The sequence below is a fragment of the Drosophila pseudoobscura genome, chromosome 3 (assembly GCF_009870125.1).
Source record: "Drosophila pseudoobscura strain MV-25-SWS-2005 chromosome 3, UCI_Dpse_MV25, whole genome shotgun sequence".
Classification (NCBI taxonomy): Eukaryota; Metazoa; Arthropoda; class Insecta; order Diptera; family Drosophilidae; genus Drosophila; species Drosophila pseudoobscura.
The window spans coordinates 20,091,850-20,113,838 of record NC_046680.1 but is presented as its reverse complement, the minus strand read 5'-3'; the positions used below and the strand labels follow the sequence as shown (position 1 = coordinate 20,113,838).

The 21,989-nt window shown below is 46.5% G+C and overlaps 3 protein-coding genes across 6 annotated transcripts; 1 reads left to right on the top strand and 2 right to left on the bottom strand.

Annotated features, from left to right (window-relative positions):
- Nucleotides 1–53: 53 nt before the first annotated feature.
- On the bottom strand, nt 54–15,060 carry SP2353 (EGF like, fibronectin type III and laminin G domains protein pikachurin). Of its 3 annotated transcripts, none has more exons than XM_015185109.2 (15): nt 14,415–15,060; nt 8,836–9,279; nt 7,128–7,244; nt 5,479–6,352; nt 5,269–5,384; nt 4,856–5,202; nt 4,607–4,796; nt 4,408–4,544; nt 4,130–4,347; nt 3,995–4,070; nt 3,780–3,932; nt 2,284–3,719; nt 2,122–2,223; nt 1,957–2,060; nt 54–1,900 (listed from the first exon to the last, which is right to left on the bottom strand). In XM_015185109.2, exons 2-15 carry the CDS (start codon nt 8,954–8,956, stop codon nt 1,746–1,748), a joined length of 4,146 nt encoding a protein of 1,381 aa, XP_015040595.2. In that variant the 5' UTR covers nt 8,957–9,279; nt 14,415–15,060; the 3' UTR covers nt 54–1,745. The 3 variants fall into 3 exon arrangements, with proteins under 3 accessions (XP_015040595.2, XP_001361768.3, XP_015040596.2); XM_001361731.4 differs by having other exon boundaries at nt 8,836–9,274; XM_015185110.2 differs by having other exon boundaries at nt 1,746–1,900; nt 5,269–5,381.
- A 1,753-nt stretch (nt 15,061–16,813) lies between these two features.
- LOC4805353 (uncharacterized) lies at nt 16,814–18,460 on the bottom strand. The gene is made up of 6 exons (XM_001361730.3): nt 18,006–18,460; nt 17,788–17,916; nt 17,578–17,724; nt 17,391–17,508; nt 17,165–17,334; nt 16,814–17,096 (listed from the first exon to the last, which is right to left on the bottom strand). Exons 1-6 carry the CDS (start codon nt 18,238–18,240, stop codon nt 16,909–16,911), a joined length of 987 nt encoding a protein of 328 aa, XP_001361767.3. The 5' UTR covers nt 18,241–18,460; the 3' UTR covers nt 16,814–16,908.
- Nucleotides 18,461–18,674: 214 nt separating this feature from the next.
- On the top strand, nt 18,675–21,985 carry casp (Fas associated factor casp). 2 transcript variants are annotated; one of them, XM_015185108.2, is made up of 13 exons: nt 18,675–18,831; nt 19,014–19,082; nt 19,180–19,402; nt 19,477–19,602; nt 19,676–19,865; nt 19,935–20,136; nt 20,192–20,441; nt 20,502–20,647; nt 20,716–20,870; nt 20,942–21,087; nt 21,148–21,422; nt 21,481–21,600; nt 21,671–21,979. In XM_015185108.2, the coding sequence occupies exons 1-13, from the start codon at nt 18,793–18,795 to the stop codon at nt 21,827–21,829; spliced, it is 2,100 nt and encodes a 699-aa protein (XP_015040594.2). In that variant the 5' UTR covers nt 18,675–18,792; the 3' UTR covers nt 21,830–21,979. The 2 variants fall into 2 exon arrangements, with proteins under 2 accessions (XP_015040594.2, XP_001361766.2); XM_001361729.5 differs by having other exon boundaries at nt 18,793–18,831; nt 19,462–19,602; nt 21,671–21,985.
- Nucleotides 21,986–21,989: the final 4 nt, after the last annotated feature.

Genomic DNA, 21,989 nt, shown 5'->3' with positions numbered 1-21,989 from the left:
TGCGCGCTCAAAAGCTAAATTCAAATATCAAAGCCCAGAAATTAAATGCCGTGTAGAGTCGCTTTTTATTTTTATTTTCTGCAAACCAATGTACGAAATTAAATGTCTCGATGCTTCGATCTCCATTCCATCATACAAATAAGCTACATTGAATGTCGTTTAATTTTGTTTTACATTGATTGGTGGTTGTGATTTCTTTATTCATGTTACGCATTTGTTTTCTATAGTTCTCATAGTCATATATATAGTTACGCAAATTTATTATGATGTGTATATAACTACATACGTGGATATTATCCCTTTAAGCTACAAAATCATACTCATAAGATGAGAATGCAAACGATTTCTCTGCTTTCTGCTCACTGCTTTTGTTTTACGTTACTTTGTTTCGTCTCTTATTCTTTGAACCCTTATAAATGTTTCCACAGGCTATTTGGATTGGATTAGTTGTTTGTTTCGCATTTTTTGTTAAAAATTTCGCTATTGGATTGTTAAATTGCTGTTTTTTACTCTTTTGGTTTTTGTTTTCTTTAGCTAGTTTTGTTTTTGTTTTTTTAGTTCTTTGTTCTGTTGTTATGTATGTATGTATATTGTATCTTGTATGGTAGTATAAATTGTTAAAAATCGCTCTCATACGTAGTGTTTCAATTCTTGTTCAGCGTGTGTGTGTGTGTGTGTGTTAGTGTTCTTACGTATGGCTTAAGATTCTTTGGTGTCTTTTTATTAGTATCTTACGATTGGTTTTATATAAAAGTTACTTAGGCAGGCGTGTTTGTCTGTGTTCGTGTCGTTGTCTCTCCCTCTGTGTGTGTGTGTTGTTTATGTGCCGACTTATATACTAATACACGCTACACATTTATTAACTTACCATTTAATATGTTCCTCTACTACTCCGTTCTTTGATTCGTTCGTTTCGTGTTTTGACAGGATCTTCCAAGAAGCGCCAAATAGTACAGAATGTACAGTTATACAGTTCATAGTTTTTGTTTTAGGTACAGCAATGCGAAAAACGAAAGTGTTGCCAATATGCACTTGCACGCGTTTGTGTGTAATTTGAGTGTGTACAGCAGTGTGGTGTGGTGTGGGTTTTGTGTGTGTGTGTGTTGTACAAAAAAGACGGCAGCTCTGCATGTAAAGCGTAACGGTTCAACACACTAAAGTATCGCTATCGATATTCGGTAATCGTAATTGTTAATCGTTCCTTAAATGGACTTCCGGCATGATCGTACATACCGTTTTGTTAAACTACGATTCTCCGCACACGGTTGATATATCATATTCTATATGATTTTACTCTCCTTTCGATATAAATCCTCTTTGCTAAAGGTATATATAAACTATTCCATTCTGAAGTATTGACAGTCACAGGCTCTATACGAAGCATGCATGCCCTTTGTTGTTTTTTTTTGTTTTTTTGGTATTTCCTTTGCTCATTAAATATATATCTATATGTATGTATGCTATTGTATATACTCAATACGTTTGTATATAATATGTATGTAGTATGTTTTCCACTCTAGATTTAGTTTCGATACTCCTCATCTCGTCTCATCTCCTATCTTCTCCTATCCTCTCCTCTTCTCTTGGTGTAAAAAAATGCTCTTCCCTCAACCTCTCTCTAAACTTCTGTTTTGTTTTTAAAAGCGTATTTTTGTACAAACACAAATCGACAAAGGACATTTGTGTAATTAACATAACATTTAAACTATTCGATATAAAAAGTCTTGAGGCGTTAGTGCAGTGTTTCATAGTAGGCCTGTCTCCACGTTGTGCTCCGTTCCCAGGGTGTTTGGGTCAAAGTTCAGCTTCATCTCGCCAGCCAACACGATCTCCGATATGCAGCCCACGATGCCGCTGTAGTAGCGCCGATGCGTGAAGTATGCCACATCCGGCATTCCACCTAAAGTACAAAAATAAATGAGTGGATATTACTTCCATCCATATCCCAATACATACCAACATATAGACCCGTATCCGTGTTTAGTTGACGCAGTTTGCCAGGCGCTCGCTGCGTGGACGTTTTGCGGCCATCGACCTCTAGATAGCCCTCCTGTGAGTTCCTGCAAAAGGGGATAATCATCGGTAATCTATTTACTTACAGATCAATCATGTTGTCCTTACCTTATGGCTCGCACACGATGCCACAGGCCATCGCTGACCTTGGTGCCATTGAAGATAATGTCCACCTCACCAGAGCCCAAATCATAGCGGAAGTGCAAGTATCTGGTGAAAATTTGAATGATAAAGTGGTATTCGGAGGATCTCTGGAGAATCGGTACTAACCCCTTTTCGATGCCCAGCGACAAATAGTCGTCGTGCTCATCCGTCGTTCCCTGGCGGCCCGTCCAGAGTATGACGCCGTTCTCCGAATGCGTCTTGATGCGCAGATTAAGATCAATGTTGTAGCTGATGATCTGGCTCATGGTGTCCGCATCGTTGTAGTGGAAATAGCTGTCGGCGCCGGCGAAGCAGGCCCCAAAGTTCTTGCGCACTCCCTGCACCTGCGACTGGTGCTCCGCGGACAGGTCGAACTTCTTCAGAAGGCTCCAGTCCGTGTGGGTCTGTGGTGTGGTGGAAGCATAGGTCTCCAGATGAACTTCCAGCTCTGAATGTAGCACAGGCGACAGCAGTTCATCGTCATCGTTGTAGTCCTCACTGTACTGCGCTGTCTCGCTGGAGGAAACCCCGCTGGGTGCAGCCTGTACTTCGGGCTCCGCCTTTTTGTGGTTGCTGTGCGTGTTCGAGTTGGACATGATGCGCTTCATGTCCTCGTTCAGCTGCTTCCGCTGATATTCTTCGGTCCCGTCCGAGGCATCGAACAGGGACTCATCAAAGACAAAGGCATTGCTGTCGTCCTCGCCCGACGGGCTCGGACTATCCTGGCTGCCCTGGCTGCTGGTTGCCAAGGCATCGGCGAACTCCTGCTTTTGCAGACTGGCCACCCAGTCGTTGTTGTCTTCGAATGTGAGGATGTCGCTGTCCGGGTTCGTCTGGAAACTTTCATAGTGGGTGGGCAGGCGGCTCAATTTGTGAGCAAAGGCTGCGTTTGGCTTCTGGTGGTGCTCGTGCTTGCTCACTTGATGCTTGCTCGAGTGCTTGGCCATGGTTATAGCTGGAGTTGGGGGAGGATTTGCGGAAGGAGAAGGAGTTTTCGGCTTTCTCATCTCTGGCGTCAGCTGCTGTGGCCGCTCCTGCTGCTGCTGCTGCTGCTGCTGCACAAAGCGGAATATGATATCATCTTCGATTTCCTCATTGCTTAAGGCCCCTGCTGGGGCTGTGGCTTTATCATCCGTCACCCGTGGGGCTGTGGCGTGGGGCTTGGCTGTGGTTGTGCTTGTGCTTGTGGTGGTAGTGATGGGGGTGGTGCCAGGTGGCTTATGCAAATGCTTGCGCTTCTTCGAGTGCTTCTTGTGCGCCAGGACTGAGACTTTCTTGGCCACGGCCTCCTCCGTGTCTCCGTCTACGTCTCCACCCTTATTGTGCTTGGTCTCGAGGACCTTGGACTTGTGGAGAGCCGGTAGCAGTTCTGGCGGCACTTCGGCGGCCTTGTTACAGCGCTCGTTGTAGATGCTGCAGCGGCACTCGTAGCTCTCCATCTGCGGAACGCACTCCGCCAGGGGTCCGCACGGTCGGGCCACACAGGCGTGGGGGCAGTTTCCAATGTTGCTGCCCCCCAGTGCCTCGGACACAATGCCCAGCGAGTGGCCATTGATATCAATCTGTGTCGCAAAGAAAAGGGTACATTAGAGTATGGCTGCTGGATATCCGAGCTCACTTACCCTCTGAATGCATCCCACAAAGAAAGGCTTGTACTTGAGGTCCAGCGGCAGCCGGTCGACATGGTTGACACCGCCCACAAAGAGATTCTGCTCCAGGGACAAGTGCCAGAAACCATTCGAGGAGATGGTCATGACCTCCTGGTGCTGATCGATCTATGGAAAAACGAGCCAGGATATAGAAGCCATAATTTGATGGAGATTTTGCTAGCCTTTACCTTGAGCACAGCCAAACGAGCAGTTCGAGAGATCTTGATGGTGTGCCACTGGCCCATGCTGAGAGAGTACTCACTCCTGCAAAGAGGACACCAAAGAATGAGTAACTGATGGAGACTAGGCATAATCTCACTTACCGGACTACGGCAGGTCCACTTCCTAGGTCGAAGGCAAACTCCACAAAGCCATCGTTCAGATACAGGGCAATGAAGTCGCCTCGCTGCTCTGGGCCCGAATACAGGATGAGGCCATCCGCCTGTTCGGGCTTCAGGATCACCTTCAGTTCCAGCCAGATCAGCGCGCTGTCACCCAGCGGCGCATAGCGAAGGAATGACGACCCATTGAAGGCGGGCACCTATTATAATAGTTTGCATTAGAACACCCAAAAAGAAAGCCATTAAACGATGAAGCTCACCTGCAGATCCATGCGAATCTCGCAAAGGTCTCCGACGTATCCAATGGGACAGAGACAGACGGCTCCCTGATCCGAGGGCAGGCACTTTCCACCATGCTGGCAGGGATAGCGCACACACTTGTCCGTCGAGCAGTCCTCTGTGTTGTTTACAGACAATGAGTTTAGCAAAAGAACCCCAAAATGACTGTATAACACTCACGTATATCGAAGCCATTGGTGACGTCGCCTAGCGGATGCTCGGTGAACTTGTAGTCATGCTCGTTGGCCACAAAGCGTCGAATGCAGCCGGAGAATCCCTCGGCCAGTGGCAGGCGCTTGGCCAGGCCGGTGATATTCCCAATGCCACCCAGGAAGACAGGCTCCCGGAAGGTGATGCGCGAGAATAGGCCCTGGCAAAGAATTAAATCAGTAAGAAAGGAACTTCAGGGAGGTGGCTTGCCCCACTCACATTGGATCTGCCCTGGACCTTGGTGCCATGATTGAGCACCAGCCAGGCATCCCAGCGATGGCGATAGATGATCACCGAGTTCCATTCGTTCAACATGATGGTCTCCCGGGATCGGACGCTGCCCACGCCAGAGCCGCAGTCGAACCAGAACTCCACGAACCCCTTATTAAGCAGCAGGGCCATGAAATCTCCGGTAAGATCGTCGCGTTCTCCGCTCAGCAGTATGATGCCGTCAAAGGACTCTGGACGGAACTCCAGGCGCAGCTGGACGTGCTTGTAAGCCCCGTGAAGTGCGGCAAATGCCAGCCAGGAGCGCTTGGCAAAGCGCGGCACATGTGCCCGTATATCTAAAGGGCAAAAAACAGCCGATATTAGCTTTATATCACATCGCCCATACAACATTTATCTCTCACCTTCCTGGCAGCCAATGCCCGTCTTGCCAAAGGGACACAGGCAGCGGGAGCTGGCCGCGGTTGCCTCCAAGGCACAGATGCCATCGGATCCACAATCTAGATTGCAGCTGGAACTGCTGTTGGAGATGGCATGGAATGAGTCATTTGAAATATGAAATGCGGTCGCCTCGTTCTAATTAGTTTAATGAGGATTCCCTTTCCTGTACCCACCTGCTGGTGCTGGTGGCTATCGCTGGCGCTGGATCGGCTCCTGTAACTCCACCCATTTCTACATCCGTTCCTGATATGTTGTTCCGATTGATGTATACCCTCGTGATATGCATTTGAACCTTGCTGTTGCTGTTGGTCCTGCGGCTCTTGTTCTTGTTACTGTTATTGTTCTTGTTATAGTTCTTGTTCGTATTGCTTGTCGACTGATATGTTTGCGATTTGCTGTTGCTATTGGTGTTGCTGTTGCGTCTTAAGTTTAATTGATTATTGTTGACATCGTCGTAGATTGACATGTCGGACTTGTAGTTATAGTAGTCATCCCCACCATTCGCACCATTGCTCTCCCCATAGTCCACATCCAGTTGATTCTGGCTGCTGCCCCTCGCTGTCATGGGGGGGACTGGGGCTCCTGTTGTGGTGGTGCTGGTGCTGGTGGTGGTGGTTTTAGGCGCTGCGGTGGTACTGATTGTGGTTGTGCTTGACGTGCTGGCCGCTCTAAAATCGGGCACATCCGGCTCCGGGCCATCGCCCTCCGAATTGAAATTGATGCTCTCCGCTGATATGTAATAATCGTTTGAATTGACTTTTTGTTGCTGCTGCTGCTCTTGCTGCTGCTCCTTCTGCAACCTCGACCTGGAGTCATCGCCCTCGCTGTAGTCGTAGCTATCGCCATCGGAGTCGGACCCATCTTCTCCGTTCCCATTGCCCCTGGTCCCTGTGGCACCGGGGCCTGCTGCACCGGCATACGCCCCCTGGGACATCAGTTTGCTGTCATCGTTGGCCAGCTTCGCACTGAACGAGGCTCCCTTCTGATAGAGGACATCCTCGTCGGACTTGCCGTGACCATCGGATCCATTTCCTGTCGAATTAATAACTGCAAAGCGGAGAAAAAAACAACGAAAATGGAAAAGGTTTAAGGTCATAGAACTCGCAATTTAAATTAGTTTTTAACAGGAGCAGACAAACATAGAACTGTGAATGAGTCGACCTGCTGAATGCCTTTCATAGTATTTTTAATTGAATCTATTATTATGAAAGCTGTTGAAAAAAAGCTTTAAAAAAAATGTTGAATTTATTATTAATTTTAAATATTTTCTGGCTATAGGAAGTTTTTTTATGAAATGGGAAGAGAGCTTTCCATAACTTTGCTGCCGGCTACTCCTCTTCAGACACGAAGCAAATTACAAAACTCAAAAATTCCCCAACTGTCAAATGCAGATATAACGTCGTGTATAGGTTTCCTCTTCTAAAATTGAACCTAGTATTTTACTAGTATTTCGCAGCTCATGGTTTATATATTCATTTGTTGTCCTGCAGCTGGTGTGTTGTAGCAAAACACCCAAATATTAAATGGAAAATACACATCAGGAGAGAGACGAGCTACAGGATATGCAGCATGCAACAATATCAATATACGAATGGCCGGATGAGCAATTCCAAAATAATAATTCACCGACGTAAATGAATAAATGTAAATAATAACAAAGGTTGCACAGGCCTAGCCCGACACCCAATCCGATTCGATGCCATTTGCCATCCATTACAGGCCGATTCCCGGACAATAACTGAAATGCCAAATCAATTTGGTGTTTTGGGGTTTCAGGGTTTCAGAGTTTCGGGGTTTCGGGGGATGTGGTCCCTCAACGCACCTTGACAGCTGTAACCGTTCTTGTTCAGCTCGTAGCCCTCGATGCAGTCGCACTCGTACATCCCGTCGTGGATCTCATAGCAGAGCTGCTCGCAGGGACTGGTGTGGCCGCAGTGACCTGTGAAGGGAGGAAGAAGGGGAAGAGGAGACATTAGCATTTTGGGTGAGGTGAGGCGTAATCCACATAGATGTATGATAGGGAGGGGCGTGTTTCTGGTCGAGCCGAGTCCAGTTCATAATTTCACTCCATTTTAGTTCGAGTTGAGTGTCCTGCGTGTCCATGTCCAGGTCTGGGGCTGTCCGGATAGATGGGTGGATGGGTGGGTCTTCTCTGGGTGTGACCGACGTGTCCGCAATAAATTCTAATAAGCTTTAAGGACTTTGGGGCTGGTCTGGTCAGGTCTGGTCTGGGTATCCTGCTTCTGGTTTCTTGTAGAGGCATACGCTTTTGGTAATTTACTGCCTGGCACTGCTAACATTTCGAGCACAGTCCGGGCCCTGTGTTCTACCTTCCGCCAGCACTCCAACTGTTGAGCCCTGCCACACACACACACACGAGGTCTTAATGACTACTTAAATAACTAGGATGGTGTTTTCCATCGTATTCCATAGATATTTAAGCCGAAGAAAGGTTTGGGCTCTATGTTCGATTGGCATTCGAATGCAAATTTCTTACGATTGAGAAAATCAGAGCCATTTGTGTAAATGCATTTCACTTGACACCGAAAAGTGTGCCGCCACCTCTCTCTGAGGCGGAAAGAAAAGTATAACATTACTGGCATTACGCATACGCCCGAGTGGCCCGCCACTTACGTCATACATTGTATTAAATGGAACGAACTGGCACAAACACACACACACCCACACCCACAACCCATTCCAAAGTGGTGGAGAACGAGAAGCAGCTAAAGATGGAGACGGAAGACACGAACACGTCAGCTACTCTGTTAAAGTGCCATCAGGAGAGCAAGTGGCATGAGGCATGGGGCATGGGACATGGGACATGGCACAGACACGCTCAGACACAAGCTCATGCATGCATGCAGGCTTGCTAGTTGATTAAGCAACTGTGGGGACGATTAAAGTGCACTGGACACTGGAGCATATACACAGCTCACAGAGGAAGACACACACATTTGCATATGCACACACAAGTGACACTCCCTGGGCCGCTGTCCCTCCATCCGCTGCAACTGCAGCTGCCTCTGCCTCTGCCTCTGCCTGTGGCATGAGCATTGCGTATTCAAATTGAAATTGAAAAATCGCATTTTGCATGCAATTGAAATCGAAGTGTCAGCATCAGAATCAGCATACACATCATCCCATCAGCTCCACCGTCGGCCCATCAACTGTTGATGTCGTTCCCCAAACGTGAGTGAAAAATCGTCAAACAAAATTCCCATTGCATAACTAGAGCACATCACATACAGATCTCTCTCCCTTTCTATTCTTCTGCGAGTTTGTCTGCCTCAACCGCACGCATAATTAAGTTGCTCATTAATGTCAAAGGCATCGGTTATGGTCACACAATAGGGTGACGCTTATTGATATGTCAGGGCGCAGTTCCCTCCACTTCAGGCCACTCTTCATGGTGCTTCATAATTGAAATTCCAATACGAAATACGAAATACCAGAATTTCCGCTATTAGACACCTGCATGACAGAGGGAAAGGGGAGAGAGGACAAACGGAATCAAATGTCATACGCACCTTGAAAGGCCGCCTCCTCTGGCTCCACAATGGCACTGACAGTGGCGCTGGCCGTTGAGAGGAGAAGGAGCCACACGAACCCCGTTCGATAATGATGATGTTGACGCTTTGAAGTGTACATGGTTCTCCTGCTCTTCTCCCTAGGGCTCGGTTGCTAGTGGTATTGGTAGTGGTAATGGTCCAGTCCACAGGTGTGCTCAATGGCTCGCAATGCCTGATATGTACTCCTCTTTTTTTGTGGCGATGTGGTGGAATGAAATGGGTCGCTCCTCAGTTCAGTGGTAAAGTTCTCCTGTCGGTAGAGTCCCAGTTTCGATTCTGATTCTGATGCCGATTCCGACTTTGGCCATCAGCCAGCGGCGAGCATTGAGCGTGCATACGTCTCGGCGTTGAATATGCGACTGTTGCTCGGCCTCTTCTGCTGCTGCTGCTGCTACTGCTGCTCTGGAAAATACACACACACAAACAAACAGGCGACACAAGCGCGCAATTAGTAAACGTAGCCCAAAAGCAGAGGCAAAGCCAAAAGCAAATCAAGTGGTCATTATATTATAACCGCAAATTGCTAAACACGCAATGTACAAATGGAAAATCGTGGCAAGGAGCTCAGCGGTGGGTATTGGGCATTAGGTATGGGCCTGGGTATTGGCTATGGGCATGGGCATGGGCATCATGGGCCTTGGGTTCCCTTGGCTCCATGATTCATGACAGCAGTAAAATCAATAGGGGCCGCCATGGCAACGCCGCCACAACAAATAGACAAAGCCCCTTAATTTCGGTGTGGCATCAAACCCCAAGCAGTCCTGCACACAATTCACGCACACCCACCAGTCATATCAACGTCCCCTCTTAGTGGCGTGCCACCTGACGTCCTACCTTAAGCCAAAGATATCTACTGTTGGGCCAAGTAATTAGAAATCAATATGTCGACAATTTGGCAGAATATGTGCCCATACCCGTATATACCCCATACCTATCCAAGTCCACAAGCCGATGGACGCAGTCGTACTCGATCTTTTGTGGAAAAATCGAAATCAGAAATGGATAGGGATTTTATTCCTTTCAGCCAATTGAAAATTGAAATGTCAGGTGACCGAGATGAGAAAAATATGCGGTGATATGCACTTAAGCCGTGACACACGTAAGGACGGACCTAGTTGTTCCTTCTCTATACCTCTACCTCTAGCTACCTCCATCTCTATCGCTGCTTCAGAGGAGTGTGTAGCATACTTACTGGGGCAACCATTGCAGCCGCACCATGAAACCGTTCTACACTCTGCTGCGTGCTCATCTGCTACTGCGTATGATACTCTGCCTTCTCTTTTTCTATGTTTTTGCTGTTGTTTTATTTATACATATATACGCTATGCTACTCAACTGGGACATGCCACTCTGAGTGGCGTGGCGAAAGAGAGAGCGAGAGAAAAACCTAAGCCTCCGATAATTCGTTGCAAACTGAGTTTGGGTTGTTTTACAGAGATACGTATGTTTTTTTTTATACTGGGGACTTAATAGTATTATTATTAAATAGCAGGCAATGCGAGCGAGACCAGCAGAATTCTGCTTCAAAAGCTGTGCTTTTAAATCATTGTGTCTCCCCTCCACACATGCACATACATATACTCGTACATATGTAAACAAAAAGCTCACAAGTGATACGCTAGCATTGGGATCCGTTTGTGGAATTGAAAGTATCATTTATGAAAGCTCTCAAACGGATCGGTTGCGATCGGTATTTCTTTTTCGGTATTTCTATTTGTTGCGAGCCTTGGGCAAACGGCACGTTTGTTGGTTTGCTGGGTATATGTCTAGTTTTGAATTCACTCGGGGATCGACAACCGTCCCACCCCGTTGGATGTTACTTTCTCCCATCAATCGATGTGGCAGCCAATTATGTACTATATTTTGTATGGCAATTTTCATATGCCCTGCGCTTTTAAGTCGTGCGGACGGCCCTGGGCCGCGCTTTACTTTAGTCTCTCTATTTTTTATATTTTTCCTTTTGTTGATGCGTGTGCCAGTGTCTGTGTGTCTGTGTGTCTGCCTCGTTGCCTCTGCGAGTGTGCTTCTGTTTGCGTGTGTGTGTGTGTGTGCAGGATGAGGGCTGGTGCCGTGGTAATGGGCTCTTTGGTTGTGCGTGCAAAAAAAGTTTTCCGTTTATTTTTTACAAGTTCCCGGTTGGGGCTAAAAAACCCATTCCGTAACTGTCTCAACTTGGGATTTTTTCAATTTTTTTTTTTTTTTTGAGGCCCACCAAATGTTGCCGTATTCGTTTTATATCGATTTTTCCACCTTGGCTACTTACGCCGCCAGACCCGAACACACTCAAACTACTACTCGCACGCAGACATTTAGACAAACGTACGTATAGACCTGTTCAGCAGAGGTTGACATACTACTCGTATCCCCATATCCCCATGCTCGCCCTTCTTTTTGTGGCCACCCTCCCACTCTCTTTATATATGTATGTACATATGTCGTATTTCTTTCATTGGGGATTTCATTCTTACTCTACTTTTTTTTACTTTCCGCTTTGTTGTATTCCTTTTTCCTTTTATGTTTTTTTTTGTTTTTGCATTTTTATTGCGTTTTTAATGGCATTTCTTTCCGGTACGACGCCTCCGAATGGCCAGCAAATGTTGAAGGCTGTCGCCTGTGCGGCACCGCCATAGAGAACCCAGGAGTTTGTTTTTTTTTTGCATGCCAAAATGCATGCCAGCCACATGCACGTGTGGTTGAGTGGGGTGGTATGGAAAACTCATTATTCAGGTAAATGCTGCTGCTTCACAAAAACGTGCGCTCATTTGGCTGGAAAATGTGTGTGCCATGCAATGCCGCAAGAGCTGGCAACTTGAGCGCTGAGTGGCTTTGGAAACTAATTAAAACACATTGCCATCGAACTTAATAGACACCCCCATAACCATAACCATACCCATACCCATACCCATACCCATACCCATACCCGCAATATCATGAAGTCTATAAAGAAAACTTGACGCGTCGACCCGAAAAAGTTGATCAACCCAATTAGTCGGCTAATGGCCAAAAATGAATGCTTAAAGTGGCATTGATTTGATTGCACAATTAAGTGCTCATCGCTGGCTTCAGAAGACTGAATGGATCCGTACTGTGTCATTTATCACAGATTATCGCCACAGCGGGGGACTCTTATGCCGTCCGAGAGTTAAGCGAGAGCTGCGGTATAAGCTTTTGGAGGGCGATCCAACTATCGTAAATTCAAAACTTTTGCACCCTGCACCAGAACTAGGAACGTGACCACAAAGTGATGAGGGGAATTTTCAAGGGATAACATAACCCCCAGTAGATTCTCCCCGGTCAGAACAAATGATAAAATGGAAGCTGCACGAAAAGTTTTCATAGCCAGAGAAATGCTGGAAAATACAGAACTATGCAGCTGGATGAGTGAAAGTGGTAACTAAATTATTTGCAGGGATATTCGCTACAGTTTCTGAAATGCATACAAAAAGTGGTGGGCCGCTGCAAGGAAAAATCCCATTCTCGTTCGCATTCCCATTACCATTTTTATTCGCAAGAGGCATTGTGCACGGAAAAACCTGCTCGGCCAAGGCTCTTCCCTTCAATTATTTAGAAGTTTCTCTCGATTGTGCGGCTGCTTTATTGATTCAAAAGCCGAACAAGGCCAAACAACTACAAAATGGCGAGTATATCCCGGCCAGAGTGGCCTGAGTGGCTCTCTGGAACGGCGGCTACTGCTCCTGCCCGCTGATGTCACTGATGGCAAAAAGTTTATACCGAAAGCCAATAATGGGACAGCCCCAGCACTACTCGTAAAACAGCAACAAGAACCACAACACAAATACAACACAATACACAACAGAAAAGAGAGAGCGGAAAAGTTAAGTTGGAATGAAACAAAACAAAGCAACGCGAAAAAAAGAAAGCCAGAGAGAGAGAGGAAAAGAAATGCTGGCAAAATGGAACTGTAGCGAAACGTAAAGGGAAGGGAAGCGAAACCGTTAAGGCAGCAATAAATTGTGTTTTTATAAGGTAGGTAAATAGAGCACAAAATCCGTGAAGAGCCCAGCCAATTGAAGGGGAGCAACCACAAAATACACACACAAAAACAAGAGGGGGAATCTGTGGAGAGGAGGATTTATCATTGGGGGCACGCATGCCACAGACAGAGGCAGAGGCAGAGACAGAGCCAGTCCCCAGACCACGACTTTCGGACTGACCAAATGACAAGAAGATAGTCGTAGAACGAGAAACAGTGGACACAGGCTAATTAACCTTATAAAGAGAGCAATTCATATGAATTTAAGTAACAAATTCATTTGAATTATATGTATACATATGTTGTCAGGCTAGTCCGGGACTCAACTTAATTTGCTCCAGAACAAGTCCAACCTAACACTGATCCACTAGCACTACCCCGGCTCTCATCGGAAGCCCAACATATGAACTACATTTGATTTTTGATTAACTCAAGCTTCATCTGTTCATCTACTCGTATTTTCCCAAATTATGATCTCCTTAGAAGATACGCTTATCACATCAATTATGTATTAGTTACTTCTTTCTATGCGATTGTCAAAGGACACAGGTAGGCAAGAGGAGTTTTGCGCGATTATGCTGTATTAATTGTTAAATGATAAAACACGGTCTAAGAGTTTTCAGTTCGCATCAGAACAGGACTTTGAGAAGCCCCCAAAGGCAACAAATTCAAATGTTGGCCCTCTCAGGAGTTTCCCCTGTTGTAGGCTTGAGGCTTGGCGCGTTTTTTTGCTGGTTGCTGCTACCTCTCCCGCCTGGGCATTGAGTGCTTAAATATCTGTTGGCCATGGTAAAATCGCACATTCGCATACGAGTCTGGGGCCTAATTTATGGCAAATTCGCAGGTGCCCGCTTTACCTGAGAGCTGTCAAAGACCACGTTCATTTACGCAAAAACAAAGTGGCAGCAAAGTGGGAAAGCGGCGGGAAAAGCGCCAGCAAAAATGAAAGCAAAAGAAGTTGAAGAAGAAGAAGAAGAAGTAGAAGTAGAAGCAGGGAAAAACACCGTTGGCCAAAGCAATTTCCCAGCAAAGGACCTGAGGACTAAAACAAAAGCAGACACACACACACATACACAGAAAGAGTGGGAGTCGAACCTGACGTCTACGTGTAGGTGTGTTTGGGTGTACTGGTGTGTGCTAGTGGGAGTGTGTGTGTGGGTGTAGGAGGGTGGAAGAGAGCAAACACCAAAGGGAATTCTTGTAACTCTGGAAAAGGGGAACTCCCAAAGACTTTTCAGCTGCTCGTAGATGGAGATGTGAATGAACTATTAATTATCAACATCAAAAGCATCATTATGCCCGTACATCATCATAGTCATCGCTATCATCATCGTCATGGATTGGAACTTTAGTTTGACCCAAAATTACAACAACTAAAAGTTCAACTCCACTCAGTCTGTGTGTGTGCTTGGATGTGGGTGTGGGTGAGCAATTGGCTACTTGAAGTGGCCCCACTTTCCCTTCGCTGCCCCTGGCCACATAAATTTCCATTATTTAACGTTCCCTGTAACTGTAAACTACATATAACAATAACGGCACTTACTCGCTCTGTTTCTGTTTCTGTTTCTGTTGCTCTTTCTGGCCAAGTTCCGTTACTCTGCCTCTGGCTCCGTCTCTGCTTACAGTCGCGTCCCATCAACGTCCGACGTCTTCGCTGATTTTTGCCTCTGGTTCTGGTTCTGGTTCTGCTTCTTTCTCTGCTTCTGGTTTTATTTTTCGGCTTTCAGCGATTTTCGTGGTATTTACATTTACACACGCTCTCACTCACACACACTTCCACTCTTCACTCACCCGCAAGCAAACGCACACAGGGGCACATTCAGCTATCGTATAAGGCTGACTTTCACATTGCACTTGTAAATCCTCAATTGGTGGCGAAAACCTTGAGTTTTCGCATATAAAATTATGTAGAATTTCCACGTTTGGTTTAGTTTTCTTTTACGTTTCGTTGTCAAGTGCTTCGTTGTTTGTGGAGTGGTTGCTGTTGCTGTATGTATGTATATATATATTATTTTGGTTGTATCCTGCGAACGGATGTCTCTGATGACGGCGGCGCTGCGTTTTGTTTCGTTTTATTATACCGTTATGTTCTGGAGCGTAACGTTTTTACACTCTAATTGACGGGAGACTTCTGAGCCTATCGAAGGCAATTGAAACGATGTGAGCCCCAACGGAGAGCCGAAACGGAATCGCAACTGTGGCAGTTGGCCTAAAGAGAGTGCTACAGAGAGCAAAAAGCAGTCAGAAATACAAAATAAACCCCAACATATTGTTAACAGAACTGAGAGCTACAGCGTAAGCGCGGGAGAGAGCTTCCTGGGCTATCGGTTTGACGATTATCCGGGCATGTAAAGAGGCGCCAATTCAATTCCATGCTAAATATTAAAGCTAATAGGGCTGCCAGGGTCCACTAATATCTGTTTCTACTTAGGGAACATAAAGAAATATTGGCAACGTTGAAGGGTGCAAATCTTTGTACCCATTAGTAATAAGTAAACTTATTTTACAAGGATGTTCCAACTTTTCTGACTATAATCTCGAGTGAAATTAACATTTATTGCACACCTGGCAGCCCTCAATGGACCCTCGATGTCTGCTCTGCAGAAACTTTCTCCCTCGGGCACTGCCGCTCTCTCGCTCTCTCTGTTCCATTGTAAAGCGCATGCGTTGCCACACATTCCGGGCTTACAACAACTTCGCTGTGGAGAGAGCTTTCGTGGGAGGTGCGAAAGGGAGAGGGAGGAATGAACTGGACAAAGGCATATTTATTCAAGGTGAGGCATTCCCGTCACTATCCTATGGGTGCAGCTCCAAAACGCATCTATCCTTTGAGCTCTTTTCGGTTTTTCCTCGCCCCGTATTCATGTAACTTGCACTGTCCACTGTTAAACAACAGCTGCTTGTTGCCGCTACCATTCAGTTTAACAGCCCAATCAACACCTACAGAGTGTAACCTACACTTTAAAGGACATAAGCCCATAATGAACTCAACGACAGGCGTGAACAAAAACAACATGAGACAGGACAGGCGGGTGACCTGGTGGCAGGGTGAGCGTAGGCGTTGGAAATGAGACGAGTGCGGTGCAGTGGGCAGTAAGTCAGCGACGATAGCTGATCAGGTTGCAAGGGTTGTTTGCTTGCCTCATGATACGATTTAACTATGACATAGGGTTGCCGATGACCGAAAGCGGTTGAAAAAAAGGAAAAACGAACACCACCAAACAAAAAAAACAGCTATATACATATACACATGTGAGAAAAGGAACAGGAATGTCTAGGCCAGGCCAGGCCATGCCATGCCAGAGCCCTATCCCTATACCAATTCCACTCCCACTCCCCCGGCTCTTGGTAACCGAGACTGGCCAAGTCTGCGGCGGCTCGCTTTCCACATTGTTGTTGCCATTGTTGCATTGACAAGTCAACGTTACTAATGACCCAACGCTATTCATGAAACCCGACAATGCGCCCCTGCCAAAGGAGACGACACATGTGTCTCTGTGTGTGTCCATGTCCTTTGTCGAAGGCTTAGGGAATGCAAGCGTTGCACTCTGCCTGCCCTGTCTCCGAGTGGCAGCAAATGAGGCATTAATATCCAGTCGGGGACCCCAAACGACCCCGAACCGAACCGAACCGACCCGACTTACGCCTCTGGCTTCCATGTTTTCGAGTATGTCAGGGCAAATATTAGTATTCCACTTCAATGTTAGCATTTTGTAATGGAAAGTGTTGTCGACGTTTTCGTTGTTGTCATGGCTGCATATCCATCAGTCGAGCAGCCAGCCAAGCGCAAGTAATGTGTCACATTACAAATGTTGTTTCCTTCCCCATTCCACATGTCGCTGGCACACACCCCATTCAACACCACCCCCTCAACGATGGGTGCCAATAACAAAGGCATTAGCTAGACTTCCAGACGGATTTCGAAGCTAGCACAAACATTAAGCAATAAGCCATAAGCGGCACTTTATTAACTTATCAAGCAGAAGCAATCAGCAAGCATCAGGGGTATGCGGATAAAGATTGGGGCGAAGGAGACCTTAGTGCAACAGCAACATTGCATTTATATAAAAGACCAAGGCCAGATCGTTTATATGCTGACTATCGTGGGACTTGTCAGCCACATTATCATCGCCATCATCAGCGTCGTCCTCGAACCAGCTGCCAATTTCCATCACATTGCGCCAGTTCAAAACCTCATTGTAGCCAAAGAGGCCGCAGATTGTTGCTGTCGTGGCAGAACGGGAGGGTACTCGTAAAGATACATCATACAAGTGGCAGATAAGCCGGACTCACCTTGCTCCAAATATAAATCACGATACTGCTCGGGCAGCCCCAGGCTCCGTATGGCGTTCTGTTCGCGTACCACCTCATTGCAATGGCTCTTGGCCAGCAGCTCGTACACCTGCGGAGGGCTCAAATGGGGGGCACACACGTGATGCTGCAGCATGTAGAGAAGAAGCACCCTGAAAGGTGGAATGTGGGGTAGGTTTTTGGGTAAGCTATTAAGGGATATACATACTGATGGGTCCTTTGGTAGCCAAAGGTGGGTGCATCGCTGGTCAGCAGCTCCAGGCACTCGTGGGAAGGCAGCTTACAGTTTCTCAATTCGAGCTCCACAATCTCCCTCATGCAGAGATCTACAGGAGACAAAGAGAGAGAGAGAGAGTTTGGGGTATTATAAGGTGTGGGGTTCTATTTAAGCTCACCTGATTGCGTTCTATTGGGGTGGCCCTCGTTGACCACTTTTCCATATATGGCCGCAAGCTGCTCGTACTCTCCATTGGCATCCAATTGACCGTACCTCACCGATGGCGGCAGAAGCATGACGTTTCTCTGAAAGGCACTTTCCAGGACTGGAAGAAACATTGGGATACAAGTGCCCCAATCGGATATTCACATGTTCTATTCGCTCTTACTTTGTCTTTCGATGCCCGTTGCTGTTGCCAGGGAGACACTCGAGCGGCTCTTGATGTGCTCCATCCTGTGCAGCAAATGATAGTAGAGTTGCCTCTCGAAGCGAGTGGGCGGCACGTAGCGCAGTTTCTCTGCCAACGATAAATATTCATAAATTCCCATTGTTTACGTGGGGGACATCTGTCATCTCTATCGCACATGCACGGCTCATTAAGCTCACGTTTTATCAGGAATTCGGCCAGGAGCAGGGCGAATGTGCCGCTCGCATTAAGCTTCCGGCTGCAGGACATTTTATCGAGCAACCCGTAGATGCGCTGGGGCAGCTCCTGCTGCCGATCCATTTCGCGGTCCGCCAGCGAAACTGGTAGCATGCAACACCCGCTAATTGCAGCCAAAACCAGGCCGAGTTTCAAGGCAGCAAGCAACATGTTATCAGCTGTAACGACAGGATTCATCTATGCCGAACTGGGTCCCGGCCACATCGAAATCACATCGCCTCTCGTCTTTGATTTCACTCCCCTTATGAAGATTAATCGTATGACATTTGTTCTGGTCGCTGTTGTGCGTGGGCGACATCGAGTACTGCCTGCTGGATCTTCGCTGCGATGTCCCACTGGTACACAATATTAAGTTTCCCATATTAATCACAATTTAAAACCGAATACATTACGCTGATGAAAGGATTCTGGAATCTGGTGCTACTGCATGGCTATTGATTTTATGAGATAACCGAAGGAACTCAACAGAGAATCAGTTAAACCAATATATATAAGGGATATCATTTTCGCCCTGTTACTCAAGCTGATGGTTTGGCGCCCCTCTGTTTGAATTTATTAGAGTTCACAGCAACAGAGCTGTGAACGATAACATAGCAAAATACCTTATTGCGCTTGGCCTCTCCCAAAACTGGTCACACTGGACTGTCACTTTTTCTTTGTGTAATTTTTTGTAGTGAAAATCTTAAAAGTAGAAAACAATTTAAACAGGCACCCCCGCAACCACGTATAATGTCGGAGAACAAGGACGAGACCCTGGCCAGTTTCCAGGTAAATTACTCTGGCCACGTCCCCCCGAGAATCACGAGAAACTTCTGTGATTATTTTATGCGCACATTTTCGGTGCGTGTGTGCTGTGTGTTCGCTGTGTGTGGGTGACGTTGTGTGGGATATTTTTCTCGGATTAACTCAAGATTGTAATGCGAGTGTTCCCCCTTTCATGGTATTCGCAGAACATAACTGGCATCGACGATGTCGGAGAGGCCTTCTCCCACCTGGAGGCTGTCAACTGGAATCTTATGGTAAGTTCTATTCTGCAACGTCACAGGCGTCTTTGTCTCGGTCTTCGCACATGCGTATATTCTATTGCGTTGGCGTTTGTTGCTTTGTTTGCTGCAGGATGCCCTGAGCCGAGTCATGCCCCATGACGATGCGCCGCTGTCCAATCCCATACAGGCGGCCCGGCCAGCTGTCCCGGATCCAGTGCAGCCGGGATCGCAATCGAACACAAACGGGTTCAGGCCACCCAGCTACGATGAACTGCCGGGGCCATCGAATGCAGGCGCCTCCAGCTTCTTTGCTTTGCACAACCATAATCAGAACCAGCGGCATCGGTATCCCAGTGAGTATAATGTGATTACGTCGCATATTCACAAATTACATGGCACATATCTACTATAGCGTCACAATTGCTAGCCCATCTGACGTCGACCATTAACTTGGACCCCTCCAGTCAAAACAACAACCAAAACGTCATGAACTTCAACATACACTTCAATCAGATGTTGTTCCACATACGATTGCCTCCAACAGCAACGATTGGTAGGTACCTCGCGCACCTGTAAGCCGCAACCGAAGGTAATCCCATCCTTTCTTCTGGATTCGCTTCTTTTAGAGCAACTGAAACGCAAAATTTTCGACGCGACCAATGTCCCAGTGTGTCGGCAGGCCATAAGCGGCTGGCCGCCATCGAGGGCCAGCGATGCTCAGATAGGGGGAACACAAATTTGTAATTTAGATTTGTCACAGGAAAACGAGCTGATTCTCGTTGATCTAACCGATGATGGTTTCATGGACACAGAGCCGTAAGCAGATGCAGAAATAATGATTCTTAAACCTCTATTATAAAACGACTTGTCCCGCTCTCCTTTTAGAGATGAGGTGCCGCAGCGAACAGATAAGGATTTCACCATCAAGATAGTGTACGAGCCGGAAGGCACCTTCACAATGAACGTATCCGGACAGACTACCATCCAAGAAGTTAAAATGAATGTCTTCTGCATGAAGAACATACCAGTGAGGCATCAAGAATGGACCGGCTGGCCCAGTGGTTGTAATAATGAGACAACCTTGGCGGTAAATTCTTTCGGCTATCATCAACATGTATATTAAACTTTGATGATCATTTCAGCAATCAGGCATTGAGCTGAATCACCGATTCGTCTTACGAAACATTGAGGAACGCGTTCAATCAAATTCCAATGTGCCTCTCGATGGCGAAAACGCACAAACGAGTTCCAGTTTGTTGAACAACGTATTCGATGTTGTGAATCTCGACAGCGAGAGCTCAGCGGATGAGTTTGAGGATGCCACGGACTTCAATACGGCTGAGTACATATTTACAGATTCTCCGCCCGTTCAACCGCTCAACAGACATCTAAGTGAGGACTCAAAAAGCTTTTTTTTATATTTTGCTCTGACTAAAATTGTCGTTTCTCTAGTACCAAACAATACGGATGATGAGACGACTGGCTCCACCCAGTTTGTGGCGAACTACCGGTCCCGGTTCGGTGAGCCCTATCCTGAGTTCTTTGACGGCAGCTTAGATAATGCCTTGCAGCTGGCCTGCCACAAGCCTGCCAAAGAGGTGATAACAACAATAGCACCCAACTATTCCCAAAGAGGAAGTGTATATATCATTCTTAATATTTATAGCGTAAACTCTTGGCCATTTACTTACATCACGGCGAGAGCATACTCACGAATGTTTTCTGTGATCATCTGATGAAAGCAGAGAGCATAATTCAGACATTAAAGGAAAAGTTTATTCTCTTCGGCTGGGACATGACCTACGAGAGCAACAAGGATATGTAATTTTACAATTAAATTACCTCCAACTCGCATCAAAAACTTATACTTAATGAATGCATGATATTTTCAGGTTCCTCTCTTTGCTGACGGCTCGTATAAGCAGCAACGCCTCACTCACGGCTAGAAACATAAAGCTGGACAAGCTTCCGGCCATTATGCTAATTGGAAAGAGCCGACAATTGGGAAGTAACTGCGAGGTTCTCTCTGTGATTCATGGTACGGAAACTCAAAGTCCCTCAAGTCCTTATATTTCATATACAAGCCTTTACTTTTTAGGTAATATTGGTCTTGATGATTTGCTAACGAGGCTCATTGAAACAACCGCCATGTACGAGGAGCAGCTGCAGGTTGAGATACGACAGGAGGATGAAAAAGCGGCACGGGATCAAGTGAAGGCCGAGCAGGACATGGCATACGAGGAAACCCTGCAGGCGGACATGGCCAAAGAGGCAGCAAAGAGTCAAAAGGCGGCCGCCCAGGCAGCCGAACGTAAGCGCATTGAGTCAGAGCGAGCTGAGGAGAGCGCCAGGCGCGAGTCCATACGATTAGTCGTAAGTAGCTACCAATTAAGTTAAAGAATTTTCTTAACCAAATCTTGTTATTTGGCAGGCTGAACAGTCGCTGCCTCAGGAGCCGGGGGAGCAGGAAACGAACATATTCAAGATACGTGTGCGAAAGCCCACGGGAGATTTTCTCGAAAGAAGATTCTACACTCAAAACAACTTGCAGGTAAGCGGAGGAAGCATCCCTCTTGATCAAAGCCATTATTAACCTGGGATTCTTTTTGAAATCCCTGCAGGATCTGCTGAACTATGTGACCGCCAATGGGTTCCTCATCGAAGAGTACAAACTGATCAGCAGCTGGCCGCGTCGCGATCTGACAGCCATCGAATCTAGCCAAACCCTGGAGATGCTCAAACTGTATCCGCAGGAGACGTTCATACTAGAAGAGCGATGATTTCGTTTCGTTCCGTGTTAAGAGTTTCGTTTTTTCAATTTCAGAAATTGTAGAGTTTATCTATCAGTTAAGTATAATAATTTTAGTGGAGCCCCAAAAGTATACAAACACCGTACACATAATACAAATACAAACATATACTATATCTAATGATAATGGT

What these genes read in the sequence shown, in the direction of transcription:
- LOC4805353 (XM_001361730.3), bottom strand. Translation starts at nt 18,240, where the DNA reads ATGAATCCTGTCGTTACAGCTGATAACATGTTGCTTGCTGCCTTGAAA. An exon ending in GGCCGAATTCCTGATAAAAC is followed by an intron (nt 17,917 to 18,005) that starts GTGAGCTTAATG and finishes TATCGTTGGCAG; the next exon opens with AGAAACTGCGCTACGTGCCG. An exon ending in TGATTTATATTTGGAGCAAG is followed by an intron (nt 17,097 to 17,164) that starts GTGAGTCCGGCT and finishes CTGCCACGACAG; the next exon opens with CAACAATCTGCGGCCTCTTT.
- casp (XM_001361729.5), top strand. Translation starts at nt 18,793, where the DNA reads ATGTCGGAGAACAAGGACGAGACCCTGGCCAGTTTCCAG. An exon ending in TACGAGAGCAACAAGGATAT is followed by an intron (nt 20,871 to 20,941) that starts GTAATTTTACAA and finishes TGATATTTTCAG; the next exon opens with GTTCCTCTCTTTGCTGACGG. An exon ending in GCGAGTCCATACGATTAGTC is followed by an intron (nt 21,423 to 21,480) that starts GTAAGTAGCTAC and finishes GTTATTTGGCAG; the next exon opens with GCTGAACAGTCGCTGCCTCA.
- SP2353 (XM_015185109.2), bottom strand. Translation starts at nt 8,956, where the DNA reads ATGTACACTTCAAAGCGTCAACATCATCATTATCGAACGGGGTTCGTG. An exon ending in AGATTCGCATGGATCTGCAG is followed by an intron (nt 4,348 to 4,407) that starts GTGAGCTTCATC and finishes CTATTATAATAG; the next exon opens with GTGCCCGCCTTCAATGGGTC. An exon ending in CATCGTGTGCGAGCCATAAG is followed by an intron (nt 2,061 to 2,121) that starts GTAAGGACAACA and finishes CCCCTTTTGCAG; the next exon opens with GAACTCACAGGAGGGCTATC.